Raw genomic sequence first — 22065 nt, forward strand, 5'->3', positions numbered from 1 at the left:
CCACGACTGTATATATCGGTATCGGTTGATATCGGCAATTAAGAGTTGGACAATATCGGATATCGGCAAAAAGCCATTATCGGACATCCCTAATTTTAAGTAATAATTTGTGTTTAAACTGCATGAAGTGAACGGATGCCTTGACATGAGGGTTGTCGCCATCTAGTGGTGGATAAAGGAAAGGCCACAAAACTAAAAAGAAATTTTTTAACTTGCCATGGTAATTCAACTGCAATTTATATACTTTTTAATGGGATTTAAAAATTAAATGTACAAAATACTTAATTAAAATTATAACATTTACACTTTACATGTCCAGTAAAGTCTTAATAATTATTTCATTAAAAGTGAGCATTTGCAAAGTACCTTTGATAATACATCCAGGGAACGCATATAAGATGTTTTAAAAGAAATGTACATTAAATTATACATGCATGGCCCCTTCCCTGGTATTAACCTGCAAAGACACAACACAATAAACAATATCATCACAGTTCATACAAAGATAGCTTTATTGCACAAGGTGTCGAGTCCTTTTTTTAAAAATGTTTTTCCTTTATTTTCATAGAAAAAAGAAAATGTCGAGTTAAACACAAGCAGTTGCAAATCGAAGCAAACATTTGCCCGTCAGATTTAAATTAAGGAGCAAGTTTTTTTTTTTTGCGTTTTGTTTTCATCAACCCTCTATTTCGGCATTTGCCACGCACCGACATCAGAACATGCAAATGCTTCTGTCCTCAAGTGGGTTTCCAAACCAAACAACTGGTGACAAAATAAAAAATAAATAAAGTAATGCAACTAAAATATCTTGCAAAATAAGAAATTTAGTTTTAGTTGTGCCAGGTCCACTCTGACATATTTCAGTAAATCAAGATAAAGCAATTTCTGTATAATTTCTGTATATATTTTTTTAAAGTTTTTTATTTTTATTTTATTTTAAGTCCTCCGCTGTTTCATTACAATAACTTCTGTTTACAGTTTACATTGTGCCCTGGTTTCTAGTGAAGATGTTGAAAATAGTACTCATTTATACAAAAACACTTTCCTATGTACACAAGTTTTCGAGTATGGAATAGAAATGATGTTTTATGGGAGAGCGAGGAGGGTCTCTGATTGGGGAAACAATTAGAGAATACAATTGTTGTTAAAGGTGTGGACACATTTCCCAACAGCCACCAAAAAAAAAACAAAGCAAAAAAAATAAAAAGATGAAGTTCTGATGAGCAACACCATAAAATAAAAGGAATCATAAGCCAGAGGTGTCTAAACACATTAAATAAATCAGATGACATTATACATGTGATATCTTTTTGGAATTTTTTTAAGGCAAAATTATGTATTCAAAGACAAAGCTTTGTGGTGAATATCTCAAACTGGGCCACATTTTGGACACCCCAAAATACTGTGGTGTGTTTTTCCTACTAAAACTCAAAGTCTCCCCCTGCTGTTTAGACATGTAAATACTTTCAAGCCACTGTGGCCAAAAGTCGGACAGATGTTTGCATCTTTATATACATATATATATATATATACATACATATATATATATAAACATATATACACAAACATATATGTATATATATACACACACACACACATATATGAACTTATATACACATATATATATAAACATATATGCATATATATATGTATATATATGAACATATATCCACATATATATAAACATATATATATATGAACATATACACACATATATATATATATATATATATATATATATATATATATATATATATATACACATACAGTATATATAAACATATATACATACACATATAAATACACATACATATATACTGTATATATCTTTACATACATACATATATAGATATATATACATATATAATTACTGTATATATATACACATGTATATATATACACATATATAAACATATAAACACATATATATACATATATATATATATCTTTATACACATACATATAAACATATACATACACATACATATATCTTTATATACATACATATATAGATACATATACATATATAAATACAGTATATATACATGTATATACAGTATATACACATATATATATACATATACTGTATAAACATATATATATATATATATATATATATATATATATATATATATATATATATATATATATATATATATATATATATATATATATATATATATATATATATATATATATATATATATATATATATCCAGAAACAATTACATTTTTCATGTAGGGTATACAGTGATTAAGACCAAATGGTCTTTGCAATTCTCAAAACAATGTAATGACCCGATGTCCATGAATGCACCCCGCGTTCTTGCCTGTGCTATGAGCTTGCCGAACAATTTTTCTTTTAGGAAAAATATTGATCATCATGTATTTTTTAACATGTAAATCTGCCTGTACTGTATACACGTCTAAAGCCTGCCTATAAAACGAACCATTCTAAGTTGTTTTGGGGGAATTCAGGATTAAATTAGGGTCAGTACAGTACATAATAATACTATTTTCTGTCTCAAACACGTTTTTCAAATACTTATAATTATGAGTGGTACTTTAATACATTTGTTACGCACTAGTTTTATGTTTTAATTATTGGATGTTTCACTAGCAGGCAGAAACCAGCAAAAGTAACACAGGGCCGCTGCTGTGTAGGGATGGGTACCTTTCACATCTGGAATCAATACGGTACCACTTCCTGGGACCTGGGAAGCCATACCGGTATGCAACGGTGCCATTTTTCGGTGATTGAAAATGTGTTTGTAATAATAAATGTAAAATTGTTTATTACCAACATCTTTGTTTTATTTAACAGTGAGCTGATTCTAACTGTGCTGTCCAGTTAGTACATCTTGTTTTCTTAAACTTCTGAGCCTCATTTGCACGTACTATGTTCCAGATTTTGCATGCAGTTGCAATTCCAAAGCGTGAGATGGCAGTAGTCTATCAGCTACGGTGTGTTGTTTAGCTTAGAAGCAGTCTTTGCCATTAAGGTGAATGTGTCATTCTTGTCGGTGTTGAAATCGCCATGTGAAATCGCTAATGCTAGTCAGTAGCATGTCTATGGCAAATCCAATGTAAATTAGCATTGAGCTTGACTGATTGATTGAGACTTTTATTAGTAGATTGCACAGTACAGTACATATTCCGTACAATTGACCACTAAATGGTAACACCCGAATAAGTTTTTCAACTTGTTAAAGTCGGGGTCCACGTTAATCAATTCATGGTACATAGCACATTATAAAAGGTTGAGCCTTACTTTTTTTATCAGGCAACATTACCTAGAGGCAGTCTTGCTGAGTCCGCTATCGCTAATGCTACTCAGCATCGAGCAAGCACATTTTGAAACACGGAGGCCTACTTTTTCAATCAGGTATACTTGCTTTGTTGGCATGGACAATCGCAACATCACCCAGAGGCAGTCTGGCTGAGTCCGCTAATTGTACTTCTAGAGTGCTTGTTTCCCCGCCAAGTGCTGGAGCCAGTGTCGAGGGTGCAACCGGACGTGACGTGACGTCCAATACAGGTATCAAAATATGCCACGGTTTAATTTGACATGAATAGACACCCGGTGGTAAAAGTACTGAATTCGGTACTGTGGAAAATGCATATATGTTTAAAAGTTCTTTCTTTATTCATAGTCATGTTTAAAGCAGCTAGTATTTTTCCATTTATACTCTTTATGCTTGTCTCTTTGTGTCCGCAGATGTCTGTGTAGCGTCTTGAGGTGTTGGAATGTGGGAGTTGGAGAACTCCCTGTTTACTTTATCTGTATTAGAACAATGAGACTGTATTCCTCTCTGGATAGGGTGGGGGCTGTTTTTGTATTCAATAAATTGTCTCTTCCCGTTTGAATGTCAGTCCACTTCGAGATGCCGGTATAACCGCATTTGTGTGGACTGGTCTCCTAAAGCTTTAGTAAAACTTGATAATATTCCTATTCTGTCTTGATGGTCCTTCTTTCTCAGCATATATGTCATCTAAAGAGCTTGGGATCGACCAGTGACTTTAATTCCCTGAGAGGAAGACTGGTCAGACGCAACAGTACCCATCGCTTGCTTTGATGACATTGAAAATTGCAACATTACCTGGAGGCAGTCTGGCTGAGTCCACTATCGCTAATCAAGAACATGTCTATGGCAAATCCAATGTAAATTAGCATCGAGCAGGCACATTTTGAAACGCGGAGGCCTACTTTTTCAATCAGGCGTGCTTGCTTTGTTGGCATGGACAATCGCAACATCACCTAGAGGCATTCAGGCTGAGTCCGCTATTAGCACTGCTAGAGTGCTTGTTTCCACGCCGAGTTCTGGAGCCGGTGTCGAGGGTGCAACCGGACGTGACGTCGCTGTTTAATTTGACATGAATCGACACCCGGTAGTAAAAGTACTGAATCCGGTACCCATCCCTATTGCTGTGGACTTTTGTTTTTTTAAAGGCAAGATGTTAATAGTAGAGGCCAAAATGTTGTCTTGTCAAGTGTGGAATCATAAAGAGAAACCTGAAGTGTGTCTCTGTCAGGTGAGTTGGTGAAAACACCTTCGGAAGGTACAATACGACATTTTACAACAGGCTCACTCACTCACTTACTGTACGCTTGTTTGGACTCTTTTCTGTCTTTTTCAACACCAAGCTTCATTTCGACCTAGCAACACAACCTCACACTACAACCAAACTGTGCTTTTTTTTTTTTTTCCCACTTCCTGAAAATGACATATATCCTTTTCCTTCGCCTTGACGCTTGTGCTACCCGTTAAAAGTTCTTCCTTCTTTCTCTCTCTCTCTCTCTCTCTCTGAGCGATTGTCTTGTGTGATCTTTTCTAATATATTTTCAATTAAAATGGTTTTAATAGTTCTCAATAGTCATATATTTGCTATATATATATGAATAGAAATATATATATGTACATATAAGTTTTTTTTCCTCTCTCTTAAAAACAAACGTATCTGTTTCAAATGTGAGAGCCCTGATGTTTACGTTTGATCGTTGCAAAACATTTGGAACAACTCTGGGTTTTTTTTGGACTGATTCTTTGCTATGGGAGTAAGCGTTGGGAGTAAATGGTGAAAAAATAAACAGAAGACGTACAGTGCCATGCGTAAAGCTAAAACTCCTGCGTTAAATATCACATTTTCTTCACCGACAACATTCCATCAGTCTGCTTATGAAGTTAGAAGTGATCTGGCTTTACATATCTGCAACTTTTGCCCGTGGTCAGTCACAGTGATGCTGTATGGATGTGATGCAGGTGTAGAAAAGTGTGGAAAAAGGAGTTAAGCACAGAGTTACGATTATGACCCAGAGTCTCACGTGTTTAAAAACAGACAGCAAAATTCCCTTCCTTTTGTTCAGTGAACTTTCCTTACAAACATTTTCGCAGATACGCCCCGTCCAGGGTGCAACATGGGGCTGTGTGTTAAGTTGTTTGGACGCTGGCCTGAGAACGCAGCATATAGTGGTACCTCGGTTTTGTATGCCCCGCTTTGGTTTTCGGGAAAAAAAAGTTTGCCGAGGTTTTTGTACACCATCTCAGTTATTGTACGGCCCAACATTGCACCGAAGAAACCAGCCTGTTTGCCCGTGTATCATTCAGTGGAATTAGGTTACTCAAAAATAATCAGTCCCCCCAGGATTGAGCGATGTTGCGGATGCGTCAACGCCCTTTGCATAATTCCCGCACGTTTAGGCCGATCAAATTTGTCTTTGAGCAGCCCTCAAACGCGCATGTCTAATCAAAACATTGTTTGTGTAGACGAAACAGAAAGAGCAAAGTGCAACAATATATTAACAATTTATCTTTACACAATTGTCATCCTCATGAGTACCTCAGACCTACTTTCAGTTCCTGTCTATGGCGCTAATATATATATATACATACATACATATATATATATATATATTAAGATTAAAGATTAAGATTAAAGTACCAATGATTGTCACACACACACTAGATGTGGTGAAATTTGTCCTCTGCATTTGTCCCATCCCCTTGGGGAGCAGTGGGCAGCAGCGGCGCCGCGCCCGGGAATCATTTTGGTGATTTAACCCCCAACTCCAACCCTTTTGCTGAGTGCCAAGCAGGGAGGTTATGGGTCCCATTTATATATATATATATATATATATATATATATATATATATATATATATATATATATATATATATATATATATATATATATATATATATATATATATATATATATATATATATACACACATATATATACATGTTAGGTCAGGGGATTTCCTGAAGAGCAGGGGAACCCACAAAACAGGCTTGTAGGGATGAAATAGCCTCTCTGTTTTTTTCCCTGACGTAACGTATATTCCACTCTACCCGGGTATTGAGCACTGTATAACAGATAAACCACAGTAAACTCGACTATATATATATATATATATATATATATATATATATATATATATATATATATATATATATATATATATATATATATATATATATATATATATATATACATACATAGATAGTATGAACATTTACCTTCTAGTCTACATGTATGTATATATCCAAGCTTTATTTATATAGGGTAAGGCAATTAAGAACATCTTTTGATTTGCAATGGTGACCTTTAGCATTTACATGTTAGAGATGTTGATGTGTGACGATAATTTCCCATAATCTCTCATTTACCAACAAACATTACTGCTATAGATTGCTCTCAACAGTTAAATGCTCTTTGGAGTAAATGTGTTGGAACATAAATTAATGTTTAAGATGGACAAACACTTTTCAAGGGTGAAATAATCATGGGGAAGGTCTGCAACTTTTGGACGACAACGGACAATAAAGAAGCTTTTGGTGGAAATTCTTACTGTAATATTGATCAATGATTACTATTATTAGGTATAAATATTCAAAAAATACAGTCATTTGACAATGAGCTTTACATTTATGCTTTCACTGCCGTCCAGTGTGTCCTTTAAGTCTGTGTGGTAAAAAAAACAAGTAAAACATCAATACAATATTTGTTTTTTCAAATTTTTGTTGAAATCCTCTGCTTTTTGAGGGTTAGGTTACAAGGAACACTTAGAACACTGATAACAAGTTGATCAAATCACAGGTTGATTTAATGCTATTGAAAAAAAACAAGACTCAAATCGCAAATTTTGACCGAATTTTCAAAAAAAGCTGCCGCAAATTCAGGCATGCAGCAGGCTGCAGCAATTACAAAAAAAGAAAGCACACAAAACCCTGGAGGGACTGAACAACCTCTGTGTTGGCGAGCTGGTGTTTTTTTGTTATTAATACACTACGTAAGTCTGTTGATAGTTAGGTAAAAGACGTACCTTTTTAATCAGGCTTTTTACTGATCATGTTAAACCTGTTTCCTCATTTTTATTGTTAGATTTTAATGTATTTTATTTATTGCTATTATTACTACCATTATTCTCTCAATGTTGTTTTATCCATTTATTATTTAATTTTTTTTTTACAAATATTTGTAAATGTTTATACTATTTTTTTAGATGGAGTTCATTTTAGTTATTCTTCAGTGTGGATGGTGGCGTTTTTCCTCCGTGCCATGTTATGTTATTGTCAATAGTGCTGTGTGTGCATTTTCTTCTCTTATTTCTGCTGTTAAGCACTTTGTGTTGCCACTTGCCTGTGCACGGGACGTGCTGTATAAATAAAGTGGAACTGAACTGTGTTCGTAACACGTCTTAATTAGAAAACAACAACTCCCAACCAGGAAGTAATTATCCCCCAGTTCTTTCTATGACATCATCACTGACTGACTTTGTAGTTCTTTGCTGACCAGTCTTTTTTTTTTTGCTGAGTACTATTGTAAAAAAAAGCCATTGCGGGGCCAAAGAAAGTCATTCTAAATCACTGTATGCCAAAAAAGCCCGCCATAAGAACAGTTTCTTCCCCCAGGCTATAAACGCTGTGAAATAACTCTGGAACTACTCTGTCACTATAAATGTACTAACTCATGTGTCAGAATAATTGTATCTAAGTTATCACAAAACTTTGTGTTACAGTGAGTTCAGCTCGCCCTGCGAGAGGACAAAAGCTGTCTTTGATCTTACCAATCAAAAGGCTTGTAAAACTCCACTGTGTAGGATGGGAAGCGACATGAAGGCGTCGGTTTCTTTCTTCTATTGTAATCCACAGGAAGATTTTGTCTTGACCCGAGATCTACAAAAGCTGAGAGGAAGCAGGGCCTGACTACCCTCCAGGCACCTTTTCTTTGAACTGTTTTGTGACCAAAGGCAGCGGCTGTTTACCACCCCCTTCCTTTCGAAACAGCTGTTGCCATGTAATCAGGGAAAGTCCAAATAAAAGAGGAGGCATACAATCTTTCGTCAGAGCGTGGGACGACACTGTACAAGGTTACAGTGTCTATGCGTTTCTCCTCAATTGAGCTAAATTGAATTCTGTCTCCGTGTAATTCCTTGCTTCTTGTCTTGTTTATTAAATGTCATCAGTATTTGAACCTGACATCACGCTCACCTCATCATCTTTTTGCTTTGCTCTATTCACCACTGCACTATTAATAGCCTTGCACACATTTGTTTAAGTACTTGTTTATTGTTTTAGTTCATCATTTATATTATATTTGTTTTACATTGAACACGAGAGCCAAGTCAAATTCCTTGTGTGTTAAACCTACTTGGTCAATAAATCTGATTCTGAATTCAAGAAATAGTTTGTAGCAATGTACAAAGACGTCCTCAGTGTGGCTCTTCCCTTTCATTCCTGGCTCTCTGCTTATTAGTCTTCAATAATTTTCATACTTCCATTTCATTCATCATTTATTAGAGCAGTGGTTCTCAAATGGGGGTACGCGTACCCCTGGGGGTACTTGAAGGTATGCCAAGGGGTACGTGAGATTTTTTTTAAATATTCTAAAAATAGCAACAATTCAAAAATCCTTTATAAATATATTTATTGAATAATACTTCAACAAAATATGAATGTAAGTTTATAAACTGAACATCAAATCAAGTAGGCTATTCCATTCATTACCATAAACCCAGAGTTTCCCCCATGCCATGATGGTTTGACCCTCACTAAAATGTCTGTCAAAAAGAACTGTGAAAAGAAATGCAACAATGCAATATTCAGTGTTGACAGCTAGATTTTTTGTGGACATGTTCCATAAATATTGATGTTAAAGAATTATTTTTTTGTGAAGAAATGTTTAGAATTAAGTTCATGAATCCAGATGGATCTCTATTACAATCCCCAAAGAGGGCACTTTAAGTTGATGACTACTTTCATGTGTAGAAATCTTTATTTATAATTGAATCACTTGTTTATTTTTCAACAAGTTTTTAGTTATTTTTATATCTTTTTTTCCAAATAGTTCAAGAAAGACCACAACAAATGAGCAATATTTTGCACTGTTATACAATTTAATAAATCAGAAACTGATGACATAGTGCTGTATTTTACTTCTTTGTCTCTTTTTTTCAACCAAAGATGCTTTGCTCTGATTAGGGGGTACTTGAATTAAAAAAATGTTCACAGGGGGTACATCACTGAAAAAAGGTTGAGAACCACTGTATTAGAGTGTCCGCCCTGAGATCGGTAGGTCGTGAGTTCAAACCCCGGCCGAGTCATACCAAAGACTATAAAAATGGGACCCATTACCTCCCTGCTTGGCACTCAGCATCAAGGGTTGGAATTGGTGATTAAATCACCAAAAATGATTCCTGGGCGCGGCCACCGCTGCTGCCCACTGCTCCCCTGACCTCCCAGGGGGTGATCAAGGGTGATGGGTCCAATGCCGAGAATAATTTCGCCACACCTAGTGTGTGTGTGACAATCACTGGTACTTTAACTTAATATGTATTTCACGTTGTTTCCTGCATATAAAACTATAATTATTTCCTATAAAATATATATTGTTAATTTGAAGTGCCTGGAACAGATTTGGATTTATAGTTTTTGTTTTTCAAAAAACATTGCTTTAATTTGACCCTTTTGAGCGGATTACTTACAAAAACCGAGGTACCACTGTACTGACTATAAGGTTGGGTTCACACTTGTGGTTCGGTACTCTGGTCCAAAAATAATACTTAGTGCACACTTCGGTACAGTTTGCTTAGCTGGCATTTTTGTCGCGGTGCAGTAAAAACACAAGTAACTACATGATTGGATAGCTTTTGTGACCTAGGTAGCTTATTTTTCGATTTTGCGTTATTTACCAGCTTAGATTTCATGAAAAGCTTCTAAAATAAACGATGGATATACTACAAATCGTACAAGCAGAGCAAACACACCAGCGTTAATTTTAATCCAAGCAAACACGACAAGTGTGAACGCACCCTTAAATAAAAACATTGTGTGCCCTCCACACATATACTGTATATTTACACATATACTGTACACCCACACACACGTAGGCTTGAGGACTCCTCCCCGGAACCAAAGTGCACATGACACTCAGATCTTCAATACATTGCATGTTAAAGAGATTCCCCCACGTTCCATGAAGCGAACGCTGGTGCTTAATGCATTGGATTCTGTTCCCTCCCTCCGAACATGAAAATACAGGACACGGAGAAGGCGTAGGAATAAATTAAGATCTGATTCTTCCCGATCCTTTTTGTGCATGTTGAATTGTGCAAGTGTAAATGTGATGTTTGTCGAATCTTTACCTTTACCATCCCGTCATGGCACAATGCCGCCGTTTCCCCATCCGGAAAACGTCGCCGCCCTGCTGTGACATTGGAGCAACCAGAAAACAAACCACGCTCGAAAGGGTTTTGTGCATATGTTGGCCCAACCAGAAGATGAAAGCGTGTAGCGGATAGATAAAGAGATGGGGAAACGCAGTAGTAACAGAAAGGTGATCAGGCAGAAATAAAGGCCACCACCATGTGCTGTGGAGACCCAAACTCCTCCTTACTGCAGTGTCGATGGGAGCCCGAGCAGCCCCCTGCAGCCTGGCACAGTGCAGGCACCGATGGATGAGCTGGGCGTTGGTGTCTCCATCAGCCCGCTTGTCAATGGAGGCTCGTCAATAGAGGCTCCCGACAAGCGCTGGCTAATCTTTTTAATAGAAGTTCCAGAGGTAGGCCGCCATGATGCCCGGGCTACACCAGTGTGTAGGACTTGGAATAGGCCCCCGCCCCTCCATCCCTCTGCTTCTGTAGTCTGCCTAAGCCTGATGAGCTGCTCTCCAAGAGAGAGTCTCTGGATCCTCCCACCTTGGAGGAGGCGCCGCCAGGGGTGCCTCCTGTGGCCCCTGCCGCCCCGCTGGAGGATGACGATGCTCCGGCCGCTGTGGCCGCGGCCGCACTCTGAGCCCCCGTGGCTGAGGAGCCCGGCATTGTAAGAGTCCTCTGGGGGAGCGTGGAGCAGCTGGAGCTGGTGGACATGCCTCCTGCACTCCCTCCTGAAGCCCCTCCTGTAGAAGCCCCAGAAGACGTGAGGTTGGACAGGCCGGAGTGGCCCATGGCAACGGCCTGCTGCTTGGCAGAGTCCATAGTCATGTGACGGCCCTGGGTGTGGTAGGCCCGCTGGGCCAGGCCACGGATGGAAGCTTCACGGGGCGGGACCACTGGACACGGGTCGTGATGCTCCGACTGCTTTCGGAAGAATGGATCAGACTTCATGTAGAGGGGGATGTTGCAGTAGTCACCTGGAGGGGACAAGTGCAGCACAATAAGGAACACATAGGAGTCTGTACGTCCTCACTGTACTTGTGTGGGTTTACTTTGGTTTACTCCTATACAGTGCAAAAACATTCATGTTTGGTAAGTGACTCCTAATTGTCCACAGGTGCGCATGTCAGTGTAAATCAGTCCCTCCGCGAATTCGCGATATTGGGCAAATTCAACCAATCCCTGTGAATTATGCAAAACCTTGCAAACTTCTTCCAAAGTCTGCAACTTCCTCGCATATTTTGGTTAAGCAGCGTCATTTTCATCAATAGATCAATAGATCAATGCTCAAACGTTGTCGAATCAAAACTTGTATTTGTTTCTTGTGCAGACAAAGCAGTGATAGAGTGATTGGAGCACATACTTGTTTGTCACAAAAAACATTCATGAAGTTTGGTTCTTTTATGAATTTATTAATGGGTCTACTGAAAATGTGACCAAATCTGCTGGGTCAAAAGTATACATACAGCAATGTTAATATTTGGTTACATGTTGAGCTGTTTGGCCAATATGTTTGGAGGAGAAAAGGTGAGGCCTTTAATCCCAGGAACACGCATGGTGGTGGTAGTATTATGCTCTGGGCCTATTTTGCTGGCAATGGAACTGGTGCTTTAAAGAGAGTAAATGGGACAATGAAAAAGGAGGATTACCTCCAAATTCTTCAGGACAACCTAAAATCATCAGCCCGGAGGTTGGGTCTTGGGCGCAGTTGGGTGTTCCAACAGGACAATCATCATCATCATCAGTTCTTTTTATTCCTTTCATGAAAATGCATATATACAAGCCATATACAGTTGACACTTTCGTTGTTTTTTTGTTTCTTATACATTTCCATGATCAGAAAGGAGCAGATGGAAGAATACTATTCTTATATTTATCTGCCCCCTTTTTAACACAAATTATTTAGATGACTTTATCACTGTTCCCTCCACCAACACCCGAACTCTAAAATACTTAAAATTTTCGTTTAAGCATTTTCAAAATGACACGTCCAATCAAGCTTAGACACAAGCCGGAGCCTGATCAGCCCCGGTTGGGTCGCCTATTATAGAGCTCAAACACCCAATAAACCTCGGTTATTTACTGAAGGTGTGTCCAAGCTGCACCGCAAGGTGTTTCTCAATCAATCTTACATCATGTATATAAAACCCTAAAGGAGGTGTTTGGATGTCTTTGTAGGGGCTTTATAGGCAGAATTGAATGGTTCCCATAGGCTCCATTGTAAACAGACTTTTGATCGAATTTACTTACATTTTAAAATGCATTAAAAAAAAAAATCCATCCGTCCTAATGTCTTTCATAATGATCGTGAACGATAGGCAAAATTCCCCAAAAAGTGCAGTTCCCCTTTGAGGTCACAAGCATTAATAACAAATTCATAAAGTTGATTCAATTGAAAATAAAAAAAAAGCCTCAAAACATCGCAATCACAAAAAAATCCCGCAAAATCCCGGAGGGACTGGTAAATGCTTGTTTATGGATACGTGTCCTGTGTTCAGCTGGGATAGTTTCCAGCTTAACCGTGACCAAGATAAGTGGTAGAAAGTGATTGTAATCCCTGGAAATTATACCTCCTATATATTATATTACATACGTAGTACAGGGGGAGATCCAGGGATCCAAACAACCATATTTCTTAGACTTGTTTGGAAGAACAACGGACAAATAAATAGCACGACTTACTCTTGGCGCGATGCGGGATGGGCACAGCAACATTCTTGCCTCGGTCGTAGTCCTGGGGTTTGGGCGGCGAGGCCGTAAATCTGCAAATTCCAGGCTCTGAGGGCGTACTCATGGACGTCATGCTGTCGCCGTTGTCATTGGTGCCCGTGGTCATCTGGTCGGACGAGCTGTCAGAGATGAAGCACTCGGTGATCTCAAATTTGGCGTGTTGCAAGTGCTCCTCCAGTTTGGCGTGCTCGTACGCCCTGGCCAGCTCCTCATAGGTGGATGAGGCGCTTTCTGTCGACACCATGCTGTTACGACCCTTATCTGGGGAAAAAGGGAACACCGGTCACTCCAGATAGATATATGGACAAAAGTGTATGTGAAGACCCTTAAAAACTGCAGAGGGGATCAATTGACTAAAATATCATATATTTACTACACATTTCGTCCACACATTTAGGGGACAGACATGTACTTATCTTATTCCGGAGAACCAGCGTCCTCTACAGTAGACATTTGATTTTGGTCTATATATTTTGTCAGAGATACAGGAGTGCTTTGCTGTTTTTAAGGACCTTCTACAAAAACAGCTAGTCAAAGATCATCTCTATTACAGCACTCTAGTGTTTTTAAGAATCTGCTGCAAAAATCTGAGTCTTTCACAAGTTTTTTGAACTGAACTTGCGGGCCACATGATGAATGGCCCAAATAATCAAAAAGAGAGGACCTAAAATGGAACACTACTCGTATAACTAAAGTAGTTGAACACATGACTGCTTACTTCATTTGAAGTAAACAAGCTACAGTAACACCTTATTATTACATAATTACAAAAAATAACTGCCAAAAAGGAGACGACTTAAAAGGGTTCCTCGAAGAACGCCTCAGTTATGTAAATCAAGTTCGGACCCTAGCGTTTGCTATAAATAAAACAGCTAAAATTATGTACAAAGCAAACTATAACCTGCTACCCAATAATCTATTCTTGAAATTCTTGACTCTAGAAAAATGGATTAACTCGCTGGAATATAAAGACAATATAACATACATCCATAAACGTGGATGCATATGCAAAAGTGCAATATATTTATCTGTACAGTAATCTATTTATTTATATCTGCACCTTATTGCTTTTTTATCCTCCACTACCATGAGCTAATGCAACCAAATTTTGTTCTTATCTGTACTGTAAAGTTCAAATTTGAATGACATTAAAAAGGAAGTCTAAGTCTAGTCTAGTCTAAGTCTGAAAAAATTCTTCTTAACAAAAGAGGAGAAATATAACCTTAGAGGACAATCTATTTTAAAACATTTGTATGCTCGTATAACACTTAATACCTTTAGCATATCAGTATGTGGAATTAAATTATGGAATGGATTAACCAAAGAAATCAAACAAAGCACCAATATGATTCACTTTAAGAGACTGTTCAAACTACAAAGTACACAGAACAAGAATTATGATGAACATCTTGAACTTTTTCTTGAGACTAAGATTTTTTATGTATTTAATATTTGTTTGCTTACTATGATATAGTATTAATTTATTATTCATGTGTTCACTGTTCTGTTACAGAGAACAAGGAAATGGGATAAAATTGCAATGATATGAAACGAGGTAGGATTAAACAAGCTCTGCTTCTTCCTACTCCTTTTCGGTCATGCTGTAATGAAACAACTGGAAATGTGTGATGCATTACATTGTATCGTATGCATGTTCCAAATAAACTGAAACTGAACTGAACTGAATGCAAGGATCTGCCAATGTATTTACGGCAGTACAAGTTCCTCTATACAACAGGAGCACTTCAGTGTTTTTAGGAATTTGCTGCAAAAATTAAATGATAAATAAATGATAAATGGGTTATACTTGTATAGCGCTTTTCTACCTTCAAGGTACTCAAAGCGCTTTGACAGTATTTCCACATTCACCCATTCACACACACATTCACACACTGATGGCGGGAGCTGCCAGCAAGGCGCTAACCAGCAGCCATCAGGAGCAAGGGTGAAGTGTCTTGCTCAAGGACACAACGGATGTGACTAGGATGGTAGAAGGTGGGGATTGAACCCCAGTAACCAGCAACCCTCCGATTGCTGACACGGCCACTCTACCAACTTCGCCACGCCGTCCCCAAAATGTTTGTCTCCCAAGTTTTGAACCGACCTCAGGGGTCGGTATGGTGTCATTCCCAGGCCGGATTTGGCGCCCGGGGCCGCAAGTCATTGACCACTTGTCTAATGATAGTACAGCTTATCTATATCATATGTATGCTATAATTCAAATTTTGAACAAAATCTAAATGAGGCACTGCAAATATAATTTACACCACCCTGCAATGTGACTGCAAAGAACCCAAAAACTGTCGTCGCCTGGCGACTGTAAGTGTCTGACATGTGCCAACCTGTGTCCTGCGAGAGGCTGGCGCTGTAGCTGTCACTTTCGGTGACGGTGATGCCATGCTGCGAGCTGACGGTGCGCCAGTCTGAGGCGAGAACGCGGGCCGGTGTGGAGGCCTGACACTTGGTCAGAGTCCACTGACTGGAGTAGCGGTTCCTTATACTGTGGGCGGACTTGATGCTCTTCCTGGAAACGGGGTCTGATAGATTAAATGTAAAGGTTAGATGTTGTCTGTGTGGGTGGGTCGGAGGCAGGGCCTGGGGGTGGAGTGCACAATCAGAAGGAACAACGGTGGAGGGTTCAACAAACCAGGAAGACATGTGGGTCATATATATATATATACTTGCATTGCTTCAATTAGTTTTCTCAGATTGGTGAGAAGGCCCAACAAGGAGAAGGAGCACTTACTGGTTCCTGGTCTGATGTCTGACATGTCAATCAAAGGACCAGTGTTCTGGATGAGAGCAGGGTGGTGAACGGACACACCTGCGCAGAAGCTTTGGGGGTTCCCGGTCTGATTGAACTCCGTGTCTGTCACAGGTATGGTGGCCTTGTCCTCACCTGCCCAAGGCACAAACAGATCAAGCAAAGTAGTGAATCCAGCGCATGGCGGTGTTTATTATTCCCGTGAGACACACACACAGATGCAAGCACAACAACACTCTGTGGCTCTCTCTCTCTCTCTCTGCCTTCCTCTCACCGATCTGCTTGATGCCCTCTTTGTCTTCGATCAGCAGCTGCACTCTCGGGATGTCGATGTGTAAGCGCGGGCCTTGAGGCGGCCCCTTCACCGGGGTATCAAAGCTTCGGTTGTTCTTGCTGCTCCAGACACACACACACACACACTGGGTTGGGATACGGCCAAACTTACAGGTTTTACCTGCCTCGTGGGGTCTTACACTATGAGCAAGAGAGGGAAGGATGCACCTTACCTGATCAGCATCTCCGCCAGGCTTTTGGCATCTAGAAAAAACAGTGCATACAATACAAGTATATTACATTTTTAGAAATAAAAGTAATTTGGAATTCTATGTAATTTGATCCAACACAAACAAATTAAATCAGGGGTGTCCAAAGTGCGGCACGCAGGTCATTTTTTAACGGCCCCACGGCACATTTTAAAAATACGATTGAAAAAAATAAAAAACATTAAAAGTGGTATTTAAAGAGCAAACAGGTGAAATGTAACAAGAAAATGTAGCAATGTTTACTCTAATCACACAAAGCTGCCATGTAGGCTGTTTCTTTCTTTAAAAAATAATAATGAATCAAAATCAATGTCATTATGAATTATTGACCTATTCAAGGCTCCAATTACATCACATTAAATATTTTGAGATATTTTTTGGGGAAAATGTTGCACATTTTGTGTTTGCCATGTAAAAAAACGAGCTGTTTTTTTTTAAAGAAGGGCCTAAAACGAACAAACAAAAAACATAAACAACAATAAAACTTATAATTGACAGATAGATCTGAAGTTGATCTCGAGATTATTGTGTTCAAAGTAAACAGTAACTATTTCTATTGGTATTCATATTGCTCCATTTTTAGTGTAATAATGCTCATTGTCATTTCTGTATTTTATTTTATTTTTTAAATTTTCGCTAACTGCTTATTTGCTATTACTTTTACCATCATATTTGTACATGTCGTATTTGCTGATGTTGCTCTGTTGTTGTTGTTGTTGTTGTTGTTGTGTTTGCTGTTGTTGTTTTTGTCTCTCTGTCTAATCCCCCTCTTGTCCCCACAATTCCCCCCTCTGTCTTCCTTTTTCTCTCTTTCTATCCCCTCCTGCTCCGGCCCGGCTGCACCAAATGATAATATAAATACATTTAATAAAGTCAAAATACAAGTAAGGCAACAAGAGAAGTATCCTACACTTCTCTTTTGTAAAGTAAATCTGAACAGCCGATATGGGCATCTACATCTGCTATATGATTTGCCCGAGAAGCTGGGCAGGACATTATAAAAAAAAAAAAAAAAAAGGAAACAGTAAAAAAAAAAAAAAATTATAATTTATTTTTTAACACTTTAATGAGTAGGACCCTTTTGGATCCCCTACAATTTTAGTGTGATTAGTTTTGAAGTTTAGTTTAGTCTTTATTTGAAGGGACAATGTACAGAAACATTAAGCTCAAAGACAGATATGTTCTGTACCAGATTATAGCTAAATAGCTAATTTCCATCTGCAGTCCCTGGCTACCTAAATTAAAGGGATACAAAAATCATGCAATAAAATTATGACCATAAAATCATACACAAGTATTAAGAAAAAAGTCATAAAAAGCCCTTTCATGGACACATACTTCATATACAATACAACCACACCTCCTTTACATCATCACACAAAGACAATACATGCTTTTGTTCACATCTGTCATCATTTGTAAAAACAACCATGATTTTAACACACACACCTCACAATTTACAATAAAAATGCTCTCATGGATAAATATAATACACATTAGGTTGATGTGTCAATCATAGTGCCCATCTTAGTGACCGTGTGAGCAGCTTTGATTGCTCCAAAGCCACTTTTTAACTTCAATTGTGAATGAAGAGTAATCTGTTAGACTTTTCAAGTTTGTTGTGAGGTCGTTCCATTCCTTTATGGCTTTATATGAAAAGGCTGATTGTGCAAAATAGGTTTTACATCTGGGTATGCTACACTGCCCCCTGGTGGAGGCTCGTGTGTTTCTAGTTGTCACAGCAGATGTAAACTGGACAAAGTGCTTAAGTGGCGCTGGTGCAGTGTTATTTAAGATTCGATGGGCCATTCGTATTGATGCTAATCTTTGAATGTTAGCTAAATTTAACAATCTATATTTTTGGAGAACTAAACAATGATGGTGGTGTTGTGGTTTTCGGTCAAGGATTTTGAGGGATTGTTTGTGCAAAGTTTCCAATGGCCTCAGTGTCGTTTTGCTTGCCTGCGACCAACATGTTATACAATAATAAAAACGAGACATAATCATTGCATTACAATAAGTTTGAGCTGCCTCCAGTGTTAATGAATTCCTGATACATTTGAACGTTTTTATGTTGTATTTAAGACTCTGGCACATCTGTTTGATATGTTTTTTAAAGCCAAGTGTTGGCTCTAAAATGACACCCAGGTAACGATATTCACTAACATTTTGTATTATTTCCTTATTAACCGTTATATTTGGAAAGGATTACATTTTATATTTGTTTACAAAATACATTGTTGCAGTTTTCTTAATGTTTAATGTAAGACAAGAGTCATGTAGCCATCTTGCCACCTTCTCCATGGCTGCTGTAAGTTTTCTGGCAACCGTTTCAGCGTCCTTTCCCCAAGTATAAATAACCGTGTCATCTGCATACATCTGGATATTTACATCCTCACATACAGATGGCAGGTCGTTTATATACATGGAGAAAAGAAGAGGGCCGATATTAGAGCCTTGTGGCAGGCCAATATCAGTAGCAGTAAGACTGGATGTTGTGTTATCAATACGGACACATTGGGTCCGACCAGATAGATATGACATAATCCAGGCCAGAGTATCTGTCGACAGTTTAAAAGATGTTAATTTTGTAAGTAACCTGGGGTGACTGACTGTATCGAATGCCTTGCGGAGGTCTAAGAATATTGCTCCAACTACACCTCCATTGTCAAGGTTTTGTTTGATTGTTTCTAGTAGAAGGCAACATGCAGTTTCGGTCCAGTGATTTGCCCGAAACCCAAACTGCATGGGATGTAGGAGGTCTTCATAGTCCAAATGTTCTGTGAGTTGCTCAACGATCACTTTTTCTATTGCTTTGGATATAACGGGGAGAAGGCTAATTGGTCTGTAATTGTTGATGTCTTGTTTATTTCCTGCTTTATGGATTGGGATGATAGTGGCAGTTTTCAACGTGGTAGGGAAAGTGTTTTCTGTTATTGATTTATTTATCAATGTTGTTATAGGAGCAGCAAGACTATCTTTATACGTTTTTAGGAAGAAAGTGTCCAGACCGTATATATCTCTAGATCGTGAGTTTGTTAATGCAGAGAGGATTTTGTTTACCTTTGTTTCATTTGTTAATTCTAAACTTACTCCATCCTGAATAAATGGCAATTCTTTGCACTGATTTTGAGGGGAATTTTTTATTCAGGGTTTGTACAGACTGGATGAAATGTTCATTAAAATGATTACTTATGTCCAGACTGTCTGTGATAGTAGTGCCATTGATATTTAATGTTATAGTGTTGTTTCTTGTTTGCTCTCTTCCAGTGAGTGTGTCAATGGTTTTCCATAACTGTCTAATGTTCCCTTTTGCAGCTTTGATTAATTCTAAGTAAAAGTCAGCCCTAGACTTCCGCATAAGCATTGTAACTTTGTTCCTCAAACTTTTAAAAATCATACGATCCGTATTTAGACCTGTTTTAATTGCTCTTTTGAGAGCTGAGTCCCGATTTTTCATAAGAATCCAAATTGTTTCATTAATCCAAGGTATTTTTATTTTAGCACTTTTCTTTCTGGGTTTTGTTTTAGTGTATTTACAGATAATCTCTTTGATTTTTGTCATTAGGTCATCACAGGCATGTTCGGTGCTTGTCCAATTTATGTCACTCCATGGGACAGTTTTAAGTTCATTCTCTAGTAAGTGTTGGTCTTTTTTAGGGATATAGGGCAAGCACTTTTGTGTACCTTTTTGGCTGTGATACCTAAATCTTGACAACTTCCGTGTTATCAATGTGAGGTTATGATCTGATAAGCCTGTTAGTAATTTGTATGTTTTTTTAATGCGATCAGGTTTATTAGTAAATACCAAATCCAGCAAGGTTCGGGTGTAAGTGCAAGTGTCATTGCTCAAAAAATAATAATGAATTAAAATCAATGGTGTTATGAGATATTGACCTTTTTAAGGCTCCAATTATTATATAATCTCAAATATCCCACTTAAAAATTTTATTGGGTGAAAATATTGCATATTTTGTGTTTTTTTCATTAAAAAAAGGGTTTTCTTTGACAAAAAGAGCATACAATTTAAATCTTTAAAAAATGTTATATTGACAGATAGACCTAATGTTGATCTAGAGATTTAAAAACTTGGATAATAACACAAATAATAATACTGAATAATGACACATTTTTAATATTTTTTGGACCGAAACCCTTTGGGGTCCCCGGGATCAAGCCTGAGTGGAAGCCTAAATGTATATTTTTTATACATATATTGTATTGGTTTTTAAAATAAAAAATATCAAAATGGCCCCTGCTAGCTTTGATTTTTCTATGTGCGGCTCTTAGTGGAAAAAGTTTGGACACCCCTGAATTAAATGAATATCTGATCTAAAGAGATTTGTCAGAGCTACAGTTCTCCTTAATTCAGGGGTGTCAAACTCATTTTAGATCGGAGGCCACATGGAGAAAATTCTACTCACAAGTGGGCCGGACTGGTAAAATCACGGCAAGATAACTTAAAAATAAAGACAACTTCAGATTGTTTTCTTTATTTAAAAATAGAACGAGCACAAATGTACAAATCATAATGTTGTTGGGTTTTTTTTACACTTACATGTTGTTGTTACTTATATTTTCTGAATAAATTATGTGATAATGTTCATCAGTCAACTCATTGGTGTCAATTTTCAATCTATCAAGATAAAAAAATGGTATCAAAATCAAATTAAAGGATGTTATTTATGTAGTTTGATAATTTTCCTCGACTGATGTACTAACATCCTGTGGTTTATTTTGTACATACAGTATGTAGCATCATCTACAAAGACACAAAGAATTGCTATTGCGACATCTAGTGGACAAATTTAGAACAGCTGTTTCATTCATTCAAAATTTCAGGTACATTTTTATACTTAGCAAACTCATCCCGCAGGCCGGATAAAACCTGTTCGCGGGCCTGATCCGGCCATCGGGCCCTACGTTTGACACGTTTACCATGTATTGATTAACGTGGACCCCAACTTAAACAAGTTGAAAAACTTATTTGGGTGTTACCATTTAGTGGTCAATTGTACGGAATATGTACTGTACTGTGCAATCTACTAATAAAAGTTCCAATCAATCAAAAAACCCTGCCTTAGTTTATCACTGCTAATTGGTTCCAGGCCCGACCATATACACAAAGTAGGATTATTATTATTACATTTTATATTTTAATATTAGAGTATACAAAAACTGTTTACAAGCTTCTAAATATGTTTTTTTTTAAACATAATTAGAGCCACGAAACACGAAACAACACCTATATAGTCATCTTTACCCTCGTTTCACCCATAATAGTAGCCTTGAGTGTGTGCTACTGTATATTACAATATTCACCAGGGCAGTTGCTAAGAATTCCGGGCCCCCTGAAAGAATACCAGTGTGGGCCC

At 37.8% G+C, this 22065-nt stretch overlaps 1 protein-coding gene across 2 annotated transcripts in view; it reads right to left on the reverse strand.

The window, feature by feature from the left end:
* Positions 1 to 6521: 6521 nt before the first annotated feature.
* Positions 6522 to 22065, reverse strand: part of dscaml1 (Down syndrome cell adhesion molecule like 1) — a 332167-nt gene continuing 316623 nt past the window's right edge. Inside the window, exons 30-35 of one of the 2 annotated variants that reach the window (XM_062060149.1) lie at positions 16655 to 16685; positions 16423 to 16541; positions 16209 to 16283; positions 15727 to 15921; positions 13337 to 13645; positions 6522 to 11631 (exon numbers count right to left, since the gene is read on the reverse strand). In XM_062060149.1, the coding sequence (XP_061916133.1) occupies positions 11084 to 11631; positions 13337 to 13645; positions 15727 to 15921; positions 16209 to 16283; positions 16423 to 16541; positions 16655 to 16685 (1277 nt within the window). In that variant the 3' untranslated portion in view covers positions 6522 to 11083. Of the gene's footprint in view, positions 11632 to 13336; positions 13646 to 15726; positions 15922 to 16130; positions 16284 to 16422; positions 16542 to 16654; positions 16686 to 22065 lie in introns of both variants that reach the window. The other variant, XM_062060148.1, reaches the window with a different exon arrangement.

This window comes from Entelurus aequoreus, linkage group LG10 (assembly GCF_033978785.1).
Source record: "Entelurus aequoreus isolate RoL-2023_Sb linkage group LG10, RoL_Eaeq_v1.1, whole genome shotgun sequence".
In the NCBI taxonomy this organism is placed as follows: Eukaryota; Metazoa; Chordata; class Actinopteri; order Syngnathiformes; family Syngnathidae; genus Entelurus; species Entelurus aequoreus.